Source organism: Geotrypetes seraphini, chromosome 3 (assembly GCF_902459505.1).
Source record: "Geotrypetes seraphini chromosome 3, aGeoSer1.1, whole genome shotgun sequence".
Taxonomy (NCBI): domain Eukaryota; kingdom Metazoa; phylum Chordata; class Amphibia; order Gymnophiona; family Dermophiidae; genus Geotrypetes; species Geotrypetes seraphini.
The window spans coordinates 322,988,976-323,006,613 of record NC_047086.1 but is presented as its reverse complement, the minus strand read 5'-3'; the positions used below and the strand labels follow the sequence as shown (position 1 = coordinate 323,006,613).

General features: G+C 46.2%; 1 protein-coding gene across 1 annotated transcript in view; it reads left to right on the top strand.

Moving 5' to 3' along the window:
• The window catches only part of SNX5 (sorting nexin 5), an 89,208-nt gene that overhangs the window by 54,090 nt on the left and 17,480 nt on the right, over positions 1-17,638 (top strand). The window contains exons 8-10 of the mRNA XM_033936047.1: positions 1,999-2,074; positions 6,911-6,950; positions 7,068-7,154. Coding sequence (XP_033791938.1) covers positions 1,999-2,074; positions 6,911-6,950; positions 7,068-7,154 — 203 coding nt within the window. The remainder of the gene's footprint in view (positions 1-1,998; positions 2,075-6,910; positions 6,951-7,067; positions 7,155-17,638) is intronic.

Genomic DNA, 17,638 nt, shown 5'->3' with positions numbered 1-17,638 from the left:
TCCCTCCCTCCCATCACGAGACTCTAAACAGCACTGCTTCACTCTAAGCAGGCTGCTTCGCGGCTTTCTCCTGCCATGATTCCCTCTGGCACGTCACTGATGACATCATCAGTGACGCGCCAGAAGGAATTACTGGCAGGAGAAAGCCGCGAAGCAGCCTGCTTAGAGTGATGCGGTGCTGTTTAGAGTCTCGTGATGGGAAGGAGGGAGAGATAGGGTCGGTTGGGGTTGGGGCGTTCAGGATGATGACGCTGCTGCTGCTGGCAAATCCAGCAAGGGGCTCTAATGGTACCACTGTCCGTGCCGGCTTCTCTTCCCTACCTCCCCCCTCCCCGGGGACGTAACTTCCGGTTTCGGAGGGAAGAGAATGGAAGCTGGGTTCAAGTCGCTTGCTGGGTTTTGTTTTGTTTAAAGTCAGGTGGGAGTCTTTTGGTGGCTCTTCAGGCTGCGCGTTAAGCAGCAGCGGCAGCAGATGACAGCCGGGTGGGCATCTAAATTAGCTGGGTGGAGCGCCCGGCTAAAAAGCGCTGGGGAGAACACTGGTAGAGGCTATCACTTTTTACCAGATTTTTGACATGGGGCATATGAGGAGAGAAAGAGTTGAGGGCTTTCTGGTTAGATATGAACATAAATTCTCCCTAAAGAGGATGAATCTTAACTGGGTAGAATGAATGGGACATTTTGCTCTCATCGGTTTCATTTGCTATCATTGACCCAGCTTTCTAGTTCAAGATTTTGTTTTAATACCTTTGAAACGAGCATTCTCATGTCATTCAGTACAATAAAATATATTTATTGAAGTTTGTGAGTTATGGGCAACTAACCTTTTTGTAAGCAAGTAGATTCCTGTTTGTTGGTTTCATTTCAGAAAAGGGTAACTTGCAGCATGTATCTTTTTCAGTTATTCAGTCCTATACAGCAGCCTTTCATTTTGGGATTTATTCCTTCTCTTTCTAAAGAAGCTACAACAATGAATGCTTCAGTGATGTGTAACAGTCCTTCTTTTACAGTTTTGTTATTAACAATTTATCTGAGCTGGAATAATAATGCATGCAGTAATGATGCTTTGATGGAAGGTAAAAACCACTTGGATCTGTCCAATCTGCTCAGCTGCTACTCTTTCTCTCTGAGCTTACAATTTCCCATACGTACAACACCAATTCCCCTCTGCCTGCTTGTTTCTGCTATTAACTTTTATAAGATTAGTAGTTAATCCTGGGCATCCCCTTCTCTCATATTATCAAGTTTTGTAATTATCCACTTTGCTTTTGCCCAAAGCATCTGTCCTGCTTGCCAGTGATTGATTCTTTAAATCTGGTCTTTCAGTGCAAGTCTTTAGCCTTCTTGGAGGCCTTGTACCCCCTGGTATTAGGGTTACAATTACTGTTCTATGTGGATTATTCCTATGCTTCACCATGCTCCCTAGGTGAATGAACATAGACCTAATTTAGAATGTGTTCTCTCTCTCTCGCTCGCCCGCATTTTGCCATTATATTATGTAATGTTCTAATCACTCACCAAGCTTACAGAGGTTATTGCTCAAGTATTTTGCTTTTTGGATCTCTGTGGATGCAAGCTGCTGGTAGGCTGACTCAATAAGATTGTTTCAGTGACGGAAAAAAAAACCCCCAACCTAAATCATCTAGATGCAATTAGGGAAGGGGCCCAGTATATTACCAGAGGCAAGTGATTCTTCATTAGAGAGGCAATAGCATTTTTTCTATCTCAAGTAATCAGTAAGGTTACAAGAGATGAGGAGCCTAGAATGACTAGAGGTGGAGTGCAGAAGTGCAGGGAGCAATAAGTTGGGGGTTGGGTCCTTGATTATATAGGCAAAGAGGGACAAGTTTATCTCAATTACTTATTAGGAAAATTTAAGGAACTTGGAAGCCAGTGAAGGGAGTTTAAGATTTTTAAAAAATCTTTCTGGCTGTCATATCTGTTCATACATGTTCCAGCACAGCTGGCACTGATCATGTGATCCTTGTTTGTGGACAGATGTTGCAGATGACCACATCCACATGTCTGCTGACTTTACCAGCCTTGCATCTGAAGAGACAACGCCTATCAGGAAGTAAGTAATCGCACTTGATTGTCAGTATTGTGCTTCACTGGAAAAATATTCTGAAAATGTTTCATTTATTAAACATCAATTATAGAAACGACCTAGCAGAATCAAAGTTAACCTGATTCAACCATTTGCATTAGTACATAGCGCTAACATTATGAAATAAATTTATATTTAGTACTTAATATTTTCTGGGGGGAGTCCTTGGTCATAGCCCTGCATAAAATATACAAGTTCTTACACCATAATGGCTTAATTTTCTTGGGCTGCAGCAAAATATAGGATCCAGAAGACAACGGGGTCCTTTTACTAAGGCACGCTAGCCGTTTTAGCTCGCGCTAAATGCTAACGTATCCATTATATCCTATGGACGCGTTAGCGTTTAGTGCAGGGGTGTCCAACCTGCGGCCCGAGGGCCGCATGTGGCCCAGTGAAGTATTTTGTGTGGCCCCGGTCGAGTGCAATGCAGTGTTTTCCTTTGCTGCCCCTAGGTGTTTACTGTCTTGCCGGCTCCCTCCTGTGTCTTAATGCAGCGTTTGTGCGGCCCCAGAAACATTTTTTTCGGCCAATGCGGCCCAGTGAAGCCAAAAGGTTGGACACCCCTGGTTTAGCGCGTCTTAGTAAAAGGACCCCAATATGAGGGACAAGAGCTGAAGGTTGTTGATGCATTGAAAAGAGGTTGTTGGAGGCCAAACAACTGAGCAAGCTAAGGAGAGACCAAGAGGCTTCTACCCTACAGGAACCTGAAAGGAAGGATGTAGCTCTTCCTGGGCAGGCTGAAGACTGAACAGAGCTTGTGGAAGAGAGAGATGGAATGTAGAGAGGCAGACGAGTGAAAGAACATGGTTTTGGAAGCTTGTCCTGCTCCTGTTGATTACAAATTCAGCTCCCTTTTTAGTTTCAGGTGAAGTAAACATAAGTCTGTGTCCTAGCTCAAAAACTATGAAAGTGAAGACAAGTCCAAAAAAAAACTGCACAATTAGACATTGATAAATTAAGTCTTCAAGGAAAGGCTAAAGAGGTTAGGAAAAGAGATAGCTGAGAGGAGATATGATTGAATCTACAAAATCCTGAGTGATGTAGAATGGGTACAAGTGGGATTCATTTTTTTTTTTTTTTTTTTTTTACGCCATCAAAAATTATAAAGACTAGGGGCACTCAAAGTTACGGGGAAATAGTGTTCCACTCGGAAAATAGTCAAGCTCTGGAACATATTGTCAGATGATGTGGAAAGAGTAGTTAACATAACTGGTTCTAAAAAAACGTTTGGACAAGTTCCTGGAGGAAAAGTCCATAGTCTGCTATTGAGACAAACATGGAGGAAGCCACTTCTTGCCCTGGATCGGTACCATGGAATGTTGCTGCTACTTAGGTTTCTGTCAGGTGCTTGTGAAACGGATACTGGGTTAGATGAGCCATTGGTCTGACCCAATATGGATATTCTTTTGTTCCTTGAAGACTTAATTATCTGAACCTTACAAACCTCCAAGAGAACATCACTTCATGCATAATGAGACTTCACGCCTGGTCCCTCTCTGTACAGATGAAATTAAATGAATCAAAAACATCAGAAAGATGTACTTGTGTGCTTCGGTATTGCACACAAGGTAACATGACAGCTAAAATTCTTCAAAATAATTGGAAAATTATGCAAACTCATTCTATTTTTCAAGATCTAGATTTAAAAATTGCGTTTTCACGTGCGAGCAACTTTAAAGATATCTTATCTCCAACAATTACAACAAAAACTGAAAAGTCTATCAAGGTGTTACCTTTGGGTTTTCATAAATGTGGACACTGTAGTATTAGCCATCAAACAGTAACTCAAAAATCTTTTATTAACCCACAAGATGGAAAACAATATGACATCAGACATTTTTTGTCCTGTGATTCTAATCACATTGTATATGTGGAGGCTTTTTTTTTTTTTTTTTGAGCGGCAGGGAGGCAGCAGGCTGGCTTTGGCTAGGGAGGGAGAAAGGTAGGCAGGCAGGATTCGGGGGTGGGGGTGGGACAAAGTGTAGAAGGCAGTGAGAGGGACATAGGAAGGAGGCACTAGGGGCACTAAAGACATGGGAAGGAGGCACTGGGGGCACTAAAGACAGGAAGGGGCACTAAGGACATGGGAAGGAGGCACTGGGGGCACTAAAGACAGGAAGGGGCACTAAAGACATGGGGAGGGGGCACTAAAGACAGGAAGGGGCACTAAGGACATGGGAAGGAGGCACTGGGGGCACTAAAGACAGGAAGGGGCACTAAGGACATGGGAAGGAGGCACTGGGGGCACTAAAGACAGGAAGGGGCACTAAGGACATGGGAAGGAGGCACTGGGGCACTAAAGACATGGGGAGGAGGCACTGGGGGCACTAAAGACGGGAAGGAGGCACTGGGGCACTAAAGACATGGGGAGGAGGCACTGGGGGCACTAAAGACAGAAAGGGGCACTAAGGACATGGGAAGGAGGCACTGGGGGCACTAAAGACATGGGAAGGAGGCTCCGGGGGCACTAAGGACATAGGAAGGAAAGAGGGAGGGAATAGAAAGGGACAATTCTTGGGCCTGAGTGCAGAAAGAAAGAAATGAAAGAAAGGATACACAGACAGAAGGAAACGCAACCAGAGACTCATGAAATCAATCACCAGACAGCAAAGATAGGAAAAATGATTTTATTTTCAATTTAATGATCAAAATGTGTCAGTTTTGGGAAGTTATATCTGCTGTCTATATTTTGCACTATATTTGTCTATTTTTCTATAGTTACTGAGGTGACCGAGCTTGCGGAGATGGGGCGGAAACAGGGTTTTTAAATTGTAGTCCTAGTAGTTTGCCGGTCCACAAAATAATTCTTTTATTTCTGCCGGTTCACAGGTGTAAAAAGGTTGAAAAACACTGATGCCGGCTTTCTTTTTCGCCCAGCCGCACACGTTCAAAAATCCGCGCTTGTGCGGCTGCTTGAGTTGATCAATCTTCTCCTCTCTTACAACTTCCTGTTTCTGGTTGCATCAGAGGAGAATATTGAACAAATGAGCTGGGCGAAAAAGAAAGCCGGCATACTCTACATCTAAGGTGAGATGGAGGGAGGGAGATGGCGGAACACTGCAATCGGTCGGGTGTCTGCTGTTTTTGTATCACTGCCTGCCTGCACTCACGTTCCAGATCAACCTGCATTTTTAGTGTGCACAATTAACCTGATTCGAGCTATAGGTGAACATGGGGGACACGTCATTGCAAGGGAGGACAAGTCAATTGATTTATTTTATGTTCTGTTTTTACTACAGGGCAGAGGCACTGAAACAGATTCTCAGTGCAGTAGTAGTAGTAGTAGTGGTGGCAGGATTCTCTTCTGTCTTCATGGTTTTTCGCAGTACTGAGGCTTATATGGATGCTGCGGGGACGGTGACGAGGCGGTGAATGGGATGGCAGTGGCGGTGAGGGGGCGGTGAAAGGGATGGCGGTGACGGGGCGGTGAAGGGAACGGCGGTGACGGGGCGGTGCAGAGGATGGTGGGCCGGGGACGGTGCAGTGATGGGGACAGATTTTTTCCCCGTGTCATTCTCTAACTGCTATCGCAGCTTAGTAAAAGGAGCCCTAAGAGAGTAGATCTGGTTTGTATTGTGTCCTGTGAATCTTCCAAAAATTCTGTCAAATTTACATCAATAGAAGTCAACTGGTCTAATCCTTGCTCCACTGTGATTTTTTTTTTTTTGTTTCTTATGAATATAGTAAAGTGATGAAATAGGTATTGATTCTGAATTAGTCAACCCTAATATATCCCTGAGATACTTATGAAAAAGGATCTCAGGGGATATCAAATACATTTCAGGAAAATTAATTAATCGCAAGTTCCATGCCCTTGTGGCATTTTCCATTATTTCTAATTTAACATGTATAGAGTGAGAATCTTTCATAGCTGACATGGAAACAGCCTGTAGGTTAGAAACTTGTTTGTCTACCTTAGTCGTGCGTGCGTCTAGGATTTTTATATTTGAATCAACATTCTCAAGTTTTTCAACTACCTCTTGAAAATTCTTGAGATTGAATTATGATTGATTTCAGCATTTTCTCCATCCTAATATTAATTTGCCACAAGTCCATTTAAGTACACTTCCTGTTTGTTTTCTTCAGAGCTTTCCAGACCTTCAGCTAATAAAGTAACTTGAGGCATTTTTGTATAAGATACACTCTGAAAGATCTGAGGCTTCGCTAGAAGCACTGGGACCAACTTCGGGACCCAGTTCCACAGGAACATCAGGAGGGAGAGGAGGAGTTCTTTCTGGAGAGCTAAGTGAGGCTCTGGATATTTGATCCACTTTCTTAGTCTGGATAGTATATGTCACAGAAAAAGTCAAATGCTTATCCATTGGGCCAGAGGAGACTGGGGTTGAAACTTTAATTTTAGCTTTGCATTTCCCCATAGGAAAAAGTGTAACGTCAAAATTACAGAAATAAATCAAAGGGGGAACACAAATCTCACTAACCTCACTCCAGCCATATCCAATTGGCTCCAAGGGTCCTAGTGTGCCCCTTAGGCCCAAACCTGTGGCCGCGCACCACAGAGGCTGCAGTGTTTTATGTCCGATGACAGGGGCCTTCCTGATGGTATAGGTGGCCTTCTCAGTGCCTGCCCAAATCACGGCACTTTGGAGCTGTAAAACGCTGTGAAGACAGGAAGAGCAGCTGGTAACAATCACAATGCCCCACTCTCCTTCATCAGACACCTTCCACAGTGCACTCTCTCCCACCCCCATTGATTTTAATGTTTTAAGAATTTCAGCAAAAGTGTGATTTTGTAAAGATTTTATTTATTTTTGATAAATTTTTTCTCCTTTTCCTGGTTTCTAGGTACCTACTGAAACTTGCTGAGCTGTTCGAAAAACTTCGGGTGAGATGATTTATGCCCACAAGCGAGTGAATAAAACAATTTGGTGGTTGTTGCTTGTGTGTTTTTATGATAGAGATGATTAACCCAATTGTCTTTTATGATCTGTCCCTTTTTTAGAAGGTAGAAAGTCGAGTGGCATCAGATGAAGACTTAAAGCTTTCCGAGCTGCTAAGGTACTACATGCTAGATCTAGAAGCAGCAAAGGTAAGGCCAAGCTTTAGCCATGAAATGTTATGTTAAAACACACCTGATTGCATTCAGTTTGAAATTTCTTTTTAGCCCTACATTCAAAAGTGAGGCAGTGTATGATCTCTGGAGACCATGTAACTACCGTATTTTCGCGGATATAACGCGCGCGTTATACGTGATTTTACGTACCGCGCATACCCCTCGCGCGTTATATGCCTGAGCGCGGTATACAAAAGTTTTTAAACATAGTTCCCGCCCGACGCCCGATTCACCCCCCCAGCAGGACCGCTCGCACGCGCTCCCACCCGCACCCGCATCCACGATCGGAGCAAGAGGGAGCCCAAGCCCTCTTGCCCGGCCGACTCCCCGACGTCCGATACATCCCCCCCCCGGCAGGACCACTCGCACCCTCACCCCGAAGGACCGCCGACTCCCCAACAATATCGGGCCAGGAGGGAGCCCAAACCCTCCTGGCCACGGCGACCCCCTAACCCCACCCCGCACTACATTACGGGCAGGAGGGATCCCAGGCCCTCCTGCCCTCGACGCAAACCCCCTCCCCCCAACGACCGCCCCCCCCCCCAAGAACCTCCGCCCGTCCCCCAGCCGACCCGCGACCCCCCTGGCCGACCCCCACGACACCCCCACCCGCCTTCCCCGTACCTTTGTGTAGTTGGGCCAGAAGGGAGCCCAAACCCTCCTGGCCACGGCGACCCCCTAACCCCACCCCGCACTACATTACGCGCAGGAGGGATCCCAGGCCCCCCTGCCCTCGACGCAAACCCCCCCCCCCCCAGCCGACCCGCGACCCCCCTGGCCGACCCCCACGACCCCCCCACCCCCCTTCCCCGTACCTTTGGAAGTTGGCCGGACAGACGGGAGCCAAACCCGCCTGTCCGGCAGGCAGCCAACGAAGGAATGAGGCCGGATTGGCCCATCCGTCCTAAAGCTCCGCCTACTGGTGGGGCCTAAGGCGCGTGGGCCAATCAGAATAGGCCCTGGAGCCTTAGGTCCCACCTGGGGGCGTGGCCTGAGGCACATGGGCCAAACCCGACCATGTGTCTCAGGCCGCGCCCCCAGGTGGGACCTAAGGCTCCAGGGCCTATTCTGATTGGCCCACGCGCCTTAGGCCCCACCAGTAGGCGGAGCTTTAGGACGGATGGGCCAATCCGGCCTCATTCCTTCGTTGGCTGCCTGCCGGACAGGCGGGTTTGGCTCCCGTCTGTCCGGCCAACTTCCAAAGGTACGGGGAAGGGGGGTGGGGGGGTCGTGGGGGTCGGCCAGGGGGGTCGCGGGTCGGCTGGGGGGGAGGGGGGTTTGCGTCGAGGGCAGGAGGGCCTGGGATCCCTCCTGCCCGTAATGTAGTGCGGGGTGGGGTTAGGGGGTCGCCGTGGCCAGGAGGGTTTGGGCTCCCTTCTGGCCCAACTACACAAAGGTACGGGGAAGGCGGGTGGGGGTGTCGTGGGGGTCGGCCAGGGGGGTCGCGGGTCGGCTGGGGGGCGGGCGGAGGTTCTTGGGGGGGGGCGGGCGGTGGGGGGAGGGGGTTTGCGTCGAGGGCAGGAGGGCCTGGGATCCCTCCTGCCCGTAATGTAGTGCGGGGTGGGGTTAGGGGGTCGCCGTGGCCAGGAGGGTTTGGGCTCCCTCCTGGCCCGATATTGTTGGGGAGTCGGCGGTCCTTCGGGGTGAGGGTGCGAGTGGTCCTGCCGGGGGGGGGGATGTATCGGACGTCGGGGGGGGCATCAGGCTTTCAGGATGTGGACAGACCTTCAAGGGGGGACAGGACTTCAAGGGAGGACAGTGCACGGAAAGTCAGGGGGGGTGAACGGAGAGTCGGAACAGCGCACGGAAAGTCAGGGCAGTGCACGGAAGTCAGGGGGGGTGAACGGAGAGTCGGGACAGCGCACGGAAAGTCAGGGCGGGCGAAAGGAGAGTCGGGCAGCATGCGCGTTATATGCCTGAGCGCGGTATAGAAAAGTTTTTGTACATATCATCGTGATTTCTGCGCGCTATACCCCTGTGCGCGTTTTACAATGGTGCGCGTTATATCCGCGAAAATACGGTACTAGTCATGTCTCCAGAATCATTCCAGCCATAAAAGCTTTGCACTAACATTAAGCAGTAAATATATCTACAATGCTTAAGGGAGGATTTTATTTCATTTTAAATTACCTGACCCAGGTTCACATTGACATACTGGTCTTATCCTACTGGATCTATAGTTAAATGGGTAAAACCCACCAGAAACAGTAGAATGGGTAAGTAAGAGAAGCCAGGCATGGAGGAGTAACCAGGACTGGGTTTAAAATCCCTCCCCCCAGCACAAAACTTAGATTGTGAGCTCACTGAGGACAGAGAAAGTGCCTGCATATAATATATGTAAACCTACTCTTCCTGTGCAATCGGCATACAATCTTTTACAGATGGGTTGTGTACCCCCCAACTCATGAGTTGGGTTGTAGAAGGCATTAATCATTTTTCTCAGCTCCACCTCCTTGTCTCCCTGGGCAGTACCTTCTCTCTTCAGTCTTATCTTCTACAAGCAAGTTTGGCAGGTGTCTTTTCCTCTGTTCTGCTCTAGATTGTTATTTTCGGGTATTAATCTGATCTTTTTTGAGGCTTCCTTGTGCTAAGAGGTTCCTAGTTGTCTGGGACAGCTCTGCCTGGGAGAAGGGTCAGACATTGGGGTCTGAAGCCAGGAGAACTACACTTTTAAACGAGCATTTGCCTAGCCAGCTTGCTCTTGGAATTTGGGAATAGATTACCTTGGAGCAGTACTCGCCCCTAAGGAGTCGGGTGCTGGAGCGCAGGCAGATTAGATGCTGCGTCTGGCCGGGAGGCTTGGTGGAGGTCAATTGTGTGTCCCCCCCCCCCTGAAGAATCATGTAGGTGCGTGAGGAATCGAGGCTCTCAGGTTTGGAACCTGAATAAAAGGCAGCCTGAAGAGATAAGCTGATGGAACCATCCTTGCTTGGTCTGAGGCAGAAATTCCTTCTCCATTTCCAGCTGTAGTGAGAAGCTGATGCAGGCACAGCTTGTGGCAGTTCTATGAGTACAGCTCATGCTGTCTATGAAAAAATTGGGGTGGGTTAAAAATTGGCAAAACTAAAGTTTTCTGGGGTTATGCCAAGGGTTCCCCACCTCAAAAAATCCTATTTTCAACATTTTTGAACTTTTAGTTTTGCTCCCATGGGCCATTTTATTAGCGCCAAAACACTGCTGTGGTGGCCATGGATTTCCTAGTTTTATTTTGAAAGCCTCTATTTGCCTCCGAAACACCTCGATTTTGGTTTAAATTGATTGTAATGGACTCCTCAGGTGGTTTTTACCCCTATATTATGCCAAGTTTGCCCTGGATGAGTACTTGAGGAGCGCCACTTGCTGCGGTGTGGGGTGGGGAGCCGTTTGTTTAGGTCCCTCTGCAGATCATGAGTCACAGAAAGCATGAGATCTGTGTCTCAAAACACTGTTAGAGCCCCTAAACCGTTACTATGCGTCACTGGTGAAGAGCTGCTGTGTGGCAGCACCTGACCCTGAGAGAAGGTGAAGTTTGGACTGGCAGAGGATCTAGGTCAAGTCTTTGACTCTGATTTTGAGACCTTTATGTATGCAGCCTACCAAAAATATAAACAAACACCTAAATGGTGTCAGCAGGGAGGTGCACAGAGAGGTTTACCTCCTCAAGGCAAAGCCTCTTCACAGTCGGTAGAGCTGCAGGAACCAGAGATCCAGTCAGAGAAGGACTAGGATGATTTGGGGTCAGACAAAACACCATTGCTCTCCAAGAAAACATCCTCTTTGGAGGATTCTGTTTCACAGTTTGAGGCAGAGAGCCAAGAATCGGTGGCAGCCCTAGACAGGGAGAGGATCCGGAAGTGTGAAGGCTTTTCAAAATATCAGATTTAATTGACGTTATCACTGTTTCTTTGTGGGAGTTGGATCTAGAGTCCCCTCAGGTTTTGGCTGCTCAACTTTCACTGTTATGCAGTACCAAATCACAGTCCAAGTGCTTCCCTTCTCACCCAGAGATTGCCAGGATGATAATGGAGCATTGGAACACACCAGAAGGACCCTTAACAGGGGGCGAGGGTGATGACAAAATTGTATCCCATGGCTTCAGACTTTTAGCAAATGTGGATTTGCTGGTAGTGCAGGTTACTAAATGGATTTTCCTAATGAAGGGGGCTTGATCCTGAAGGATACACAGGATTGCAGCATGGATTTGGTTCTCAAAATACAATTTAAGGCCCTGGCTTTAGGTCTTAAGACAGTGGCCACAGCTTCCTTTGTGGTGCAAGCCTGCCACAAAATGCTATGCCAGAATCTGGGTGCGGAGGAGGCAGTTCTCTCCCCCCTCCCCCCCCAGGTCATCGTGGCTGATGCTATCTATTATATGCTCAGAGTTATGAGTAAAGTTTCAGCTTATACAATATCTGCCCACAGAATTATCTGGATCAGGCAGTAGGTGGGAGATTTGGCGTCTAAAGCTACTCTGAGCATGCTTCCCTTTAAGGGGAAAATGCTCTTTGGCAAAGGACTGGATGACCAGATGACAAATATAATGGACTGTCATCTTAAATCCTTGCCAGACAGCAAACCACAAAGATCAAACGGTTTCAATCGTTTCTTTTGTAGCTACAGATGTTCGCATTATGGATTTACAATATCCTCATCTCAAAGGTCCTATCAAGCATCTAGACGAATGTTTGGTAGCTCTAGGACAGCCCAAACATCCGGCTCGCATTCAACCATTTCTAAGAAGTCCTAATGACACCAGGTCAGCTCCCCCTGCATAAGAGGGAGACTTTTGGAGCTCTGGGAGACTTGGGTGCAGATTTCTTCAGACCAGTAGGTGCTGGACATAATTTGAAAGGGCTACAAGCTCAAATTTTAAAGTCCACTCCAGGACCTCTTCTTGGACTCTCCAGCGGGAAGACCGGAGAAGGCTGCCAAGGTGAGAGTGACAGTATAAAAGCTGTTACAAATTGGAGCCATAGAGCTAGTTTCAGCCTCATGCTCAGGGAGATACTCTATATACTTCATCATACCCAAGAAAGACTCGGAAGATTGGAGACCAATCCTAGATCTCAAGGCAGTCAATACGGTGTTGAAAGTTCCTAGATTCCAGATGGAAGCTGTGAGGTCAGTCATTGCTTCAGTGACTCCAGGCAAATTTTTGGCCTCTTTTGATCTGATAAAGGCTTACTTGCATATTCCCAGATCATGGAAAATTTCTCAGGTTTCATGTGTTAGAGAGGCATTTTCAGTTCATGGTACTGCTTTTCGTGTTGGCCACTGCGCTGCGCACTTTTACCAAAGTAATGGTGGTGGCAGCAACTCAGCTGCGCAAGGCAGGATTCCAGGTTCATCCTTACATGGACGATTGGCTGATCAGAGCACTGTCCTTGCTGAATTTTGGACAGGAGGTTGCTCAGGTAGTCCAGCTCTTATAGGATCTCGGGTGGATTATCAATTTCAGAGTCACCTGGAACCAACTCTGGAGTATCTGGGAATCATGTTCAACATGGCAGAGGACCAACTGTTTTTTCCAGAGCCATGCAAACTGAAGCTCAGATGCCGGATCCTAGACATCTTGGTGAAGCCAGCTCCTATTGCCTAGCATTACCTGCAGGCTCTGGGGTCCATACTAGTGACCATAGAGGTTATTCATGGGCAAGAGTGCACCTGCACCCTCTACAGCACTCCCTGCTAGCACATTGGTCTCCTCAGTCAGACTCATACAAAGGAGTTAGCCTGGACATTGGAGGCATGTCAGCTTAAAATGGTGGCTCCAGCCAGAGTCGTTATCCAGAGGCCTTCCTCTCTACATATTTAAGGGTGATGCTAAAGATGGATGCCAGTCTTCTATGACTGGGGTGATCATTATGAGGCTGATTGCTGCCATTGCAGAGTACATGGCCCATCAACAGACAAGGGTTGAGAGCCATTTGGTTTGCTCTCCTCTTTTTCCAAACATGGCTGAAAGGCAAAGCAGTTCAAGTATACTCGGACAGTGCTACAGCAATGGTGTATGTCAGCAGACAAGGAGGAACCAAGAGTTCTTCTTTGAAGCTGGAAGCCCAGGCAGAAGTCTACCTGAAGGCGATAATAGCGACACAAGTAACAGGAATGGGCAATGTCCAGGTCTGACTACCTCAGCAGGTGGACACTGGATCCAGGGGAGTGGGTGTTGTCCCAAAGAGCATTGAACTGCATTGTGAGATGCTGGGGGTGCCTGATGTTTGCTCTCATGGTGTCGGACAACAAGAAAGCCCCTCAGTTTTTCATTCAAAGGTTCAAGACAGAAAGTGTCTGAATAGATTCTCTCGTGCAACCTGGACCAGCAAGAGAACTGCCATACGTGTTGGCAGTTCTCTTGCTGGTCAAGGTTGCACGAGAGAATCTATTCAGACACTTTATGTCTGGAACCTTTGAATGGCTGATAGACCGAGTCATTCGCAGAATAGCGACCCATCGGGGATTGGTAGTCTTCATAGCGCTGGATTGACCATGTTGCCCATGGTATGTGGATCAGGTCCACTTGTAACAGGACAATTGTCTCAGACAACTGCTGCAACACAACATTCTGTTGCAGGGGCCTATAATATTAAACAATTTGGAACACTTTGGTCTTATGGTGTGGTTATTGAGTGCACAACCTTAGCGCAAAAAGGATATTTAGAGTTGGTGATATCAGGTAGGTGGTAAATTGATTCCACTTTTAGTTTTACAACTGCAATGTTTGGTTACTGTTTTTTTGTTCCTATTGCAAACCTCTCCTTGTTATCATTTCCTCTTTTGGGAGTTACCACTTAACTTTGGTACGGACTGAAGAGAGAGGGTACTTCCCAGGGAGACAAGGAGACAGAGCTGAGAAAAATTATTGATGCCTTCTACAGTCCAACTTGCAAGTTGGGGTGTACAACTCATCCTTAAGGAATAGTATGCTTTCTGTAGGAAAGAAGATTGAGGTAAGAACCTAATCCTTTCATCTTATACCACAGAGACGGTACAAGTATATCAAGAATCTAACACTTGCCTTTCAGAAATGAAGAGGTATTAATGAGGTTTACATTCAAAATATTTCTGCTCCCAAATTGCTCTGAAAATTTTTTAGGGCTGACTGCCTAAATATATACTCAAAATTTTACTAAACTTCTAAATTTAGAGGCAATTTGGGCAGACTAGAGAATGACACGGGGAAAAAAATCTGTCCCCATCTCTGCCCTGTTCCCGCGAGCTCAGTCCCTGTTCCTTCTCCTTCCCCGCAAACTATCTGATCCCATCTGCACAAGCCTCGAATAGTTATGATTTTATATTGAACTTATTTTGTTAAAGTTGTAAAAAGAAACAATATTCTGTACAATTGTCATTTTATAATCACAAATAATACAGAACAAGGATCAACAAAACCCATGTCTCCCCTCCCCTTCACAAATATCCCCTCCACTATCGAGAAATTATTACAGAATGCTACACAGAAAAATCATTCTAACAGAATATACCGCAGTCACACATGACAGGAATAGTGTTAGGGGAGTACAACTAGGGCAACTGCTCTCTGATCAGAGAGAGCCCTAAGCCAGCTTGAAGCTAAAGAAGTACTGCTTGGGCTTTGCAGTCCCCATTTATGTCTAACACCAGCTCTAGCAAATTTTTCAAATCTGTTAAATTATTTTATATTTTGTGATTAGAATATTTTTTTCTACTTTTTGTTGTCTGGTCATTTTATTCTTCACATCACATTGGTCTCAGATTCTGGTTTCTGTTTCCATCTGTCTTAATCTTAACTCACTTGCCAGGGTCTCCTGACAATTTGACATGTCTTTTTTCTCCATACTCACCATTCATCCTTCATCTCTGTGTATGTTTTTCCACCCATATTCAGCAAGCATCTCACTTCTCCGTCTCCTATATTTCCCTTTCTAGTATTTCTCCTGTGCCCATCTCCCTGCCTTCATCTCACCATTCTATGATCCCCTTCCTCCTGTGTACAGTATCACTCCTCTATATCCCTATGCCCCACCTGTCCAGCATATTCCTTCTGCGTTCTTATTCTCCCCCTTGTCTAGCCATTTTCTCTCGATGTCTATATACTCTCCCATGTCTAGCATTACTCCTCGGTGTCCAAATACCACCCCCATGCAGATGCAGCATTCTCCTTTTTGTCCCTGTTCCTATGCTCCCATCCCTAAGAACATAAGAATTGCCGCTGCTGGGTCAGACCAATGGTCCATCGTGCCCAGCAGTCCGCTCACGCGGTGGCCCCCAGGTCAAAGACCAGTGCTCTAAATGAGTCCTGCTTCACCTGCATACGTTCCAGTTTAGCAGGAACTTGTCCAACTTTGTCTTGAATCCCTGGAGGGTATTTTCCCCTATAGCAGACTCCAGAAGAGCGTTCCAGTTTTCTACCACTCTCTGGGTGTAGAAGATTTCCTTGCGTTTTTACGGAATCTATCCCCTTTTAACTTCAGAGAGTGCCCTCTCGTTCTCCCTACCTTGGAGAGGGTGAACAATCTGTCTTTATCTGCTAAGTCTATTCCCTTCAGTATTTTGAATGTCCCCATAACCGCGGCAACCAGTCTTCCCCCTTTGGGTAACGGTCACCATGCCATTCTCTAGGGCAGACTTCATAAAGTACATAAACACATAGTGTGAACCAAAAAAAACCTCATACCCTAATTTTGTTCCACAGAACTCGGCTGATTCTTAAGAAATTTAGTGTGTCTTACATTAAATTTCAATCAACTTCCCTCAGGATATCGCATCCTGAGGGAAGTTGATGTAAAATGATGTATTTCCCACTGTACCGCAGCACTACTTTGTGAACATGCATTGTTTCTATGGGATATGCCTAGAAGCAAATGATAATTTTGTAAGCAGTTGGTATCAAAATGGTTTTCACTGCAGAAGACTGGCTTCCGATAAAGACCTTGGTACTGCTAAAAGGTTACAGCAGTAAAAGATTGTTGAAAGAGTTCCCACAGAAGGGTTGGAACAAAAATGGCCTTGACGTGTTGCTGCGCATGATCCAAGCAATGGGCACTGTGGATCGTAAGCCAGGCAGCAGACGATCTCGCTTGATGCGCACACAAGAGCACATTGACAGCATAATCTTGTTCTGAGCCAGGAGGACAGGCCTCAAATATGTTGACCAAGGCTGAGCGCACTTCGAATATCTGAACATTAATGTATGACTTTAGACTTTTGTTCAAGATATGCTGTAAAACTTTTTGATGTGCTTTTGTTCAGTTCACACTTCATTTTCCCAAGGTAGTGCTGCGGTACAGTGGGAAATATTTACATCATTTAACATAACTAACATAAAACTCACTTGTATACCATGAATACCATTACGTTATATGTGGTTCATAAAGACTTGTAATACAAATGAATAGACATCCAATTTCCAACTTCCAAAGTGTTCCCTGAAAAGATATGTTTTTAAGGCACGTCAAAATTGTTGATATGAAGTTGGGAGTGTAAATATATAAGTTAAATCCCTAGTCCATGAGGCTGCCTGAAAAGATAATAGTCGTTCCTGAAATTTCTTGTATTTACATCCTTTCACAAAAGGGAAAGAAAACAATGAATGAGTTTTCCTATGATGTTTAGAATTTGTGATAATAAAAGATTCCATAAGATACTCAGGAATTGAGCGTGTTAGTGCCTTAAAACAAATACAGCCCAGCTTAAATTTAACCCGTGCCTCAACTGGAAGTCAATGCAGTCGATGTTAAAAATCAGTAACATGGTCATACTTCTTTAAATTGAAAATCAATCTAACTGTTGCATTCTGAATTATGCATAGTCTATGAAGGTTTTTCTGAGTACCTACAAGATGAATGATATTACAATAGTCAGCTGACTAAGGCCAAGTGATTGATACGACACACTAAATTTCATAAGAATTGGCTGAGTTCTGTGGAAGATACGACAAACATTAGGGGGTGTTGTTTTTTTGGCTCACAGTGGAGCAAGTGTAAATTTGTGTGTTACTGGGGTTGATTCTGGGTGCTTATTTTATAAAGGCATCTGTTGCCTTTTATAAAATACTAGTCTTTAAGCCCGTTACATTAACGGGTGCTAGAATACTGTTCACCCTCTATGTTGCCCCTTCCATTCACTGCCCTCTCTTCTCTTTCCATCTCTCTCTTTCTCTCCCATATGGCCTCTCTCCATCTCCTCCTTCCTTTTGCCTTTATCTCCTTCCCTCCAAGCCATTCTCTCCCCCTCTGCTCCCTTTCCTCATTTAACTACTTCATTGGGCAGCAGCAGCATTCACAATTCATTGCTGTTGCTGGCTTCAGGTCTTTCTCTCTGAAAACAGGAAGTAGGCAGGACCGGCCAGAGAGGAAGGCCTGAAGCCAGCAACAGCAGCGAATTGTAAACGCTGCTGCTGCCTGAAGCACCCGAGGCAGACGCTTCTCTCCCCTCCCAGCCCAACCCCCGCTGACTCTGCGACCCTCCCAGCAAGATGACTTTAATATCAAACCTCCCTC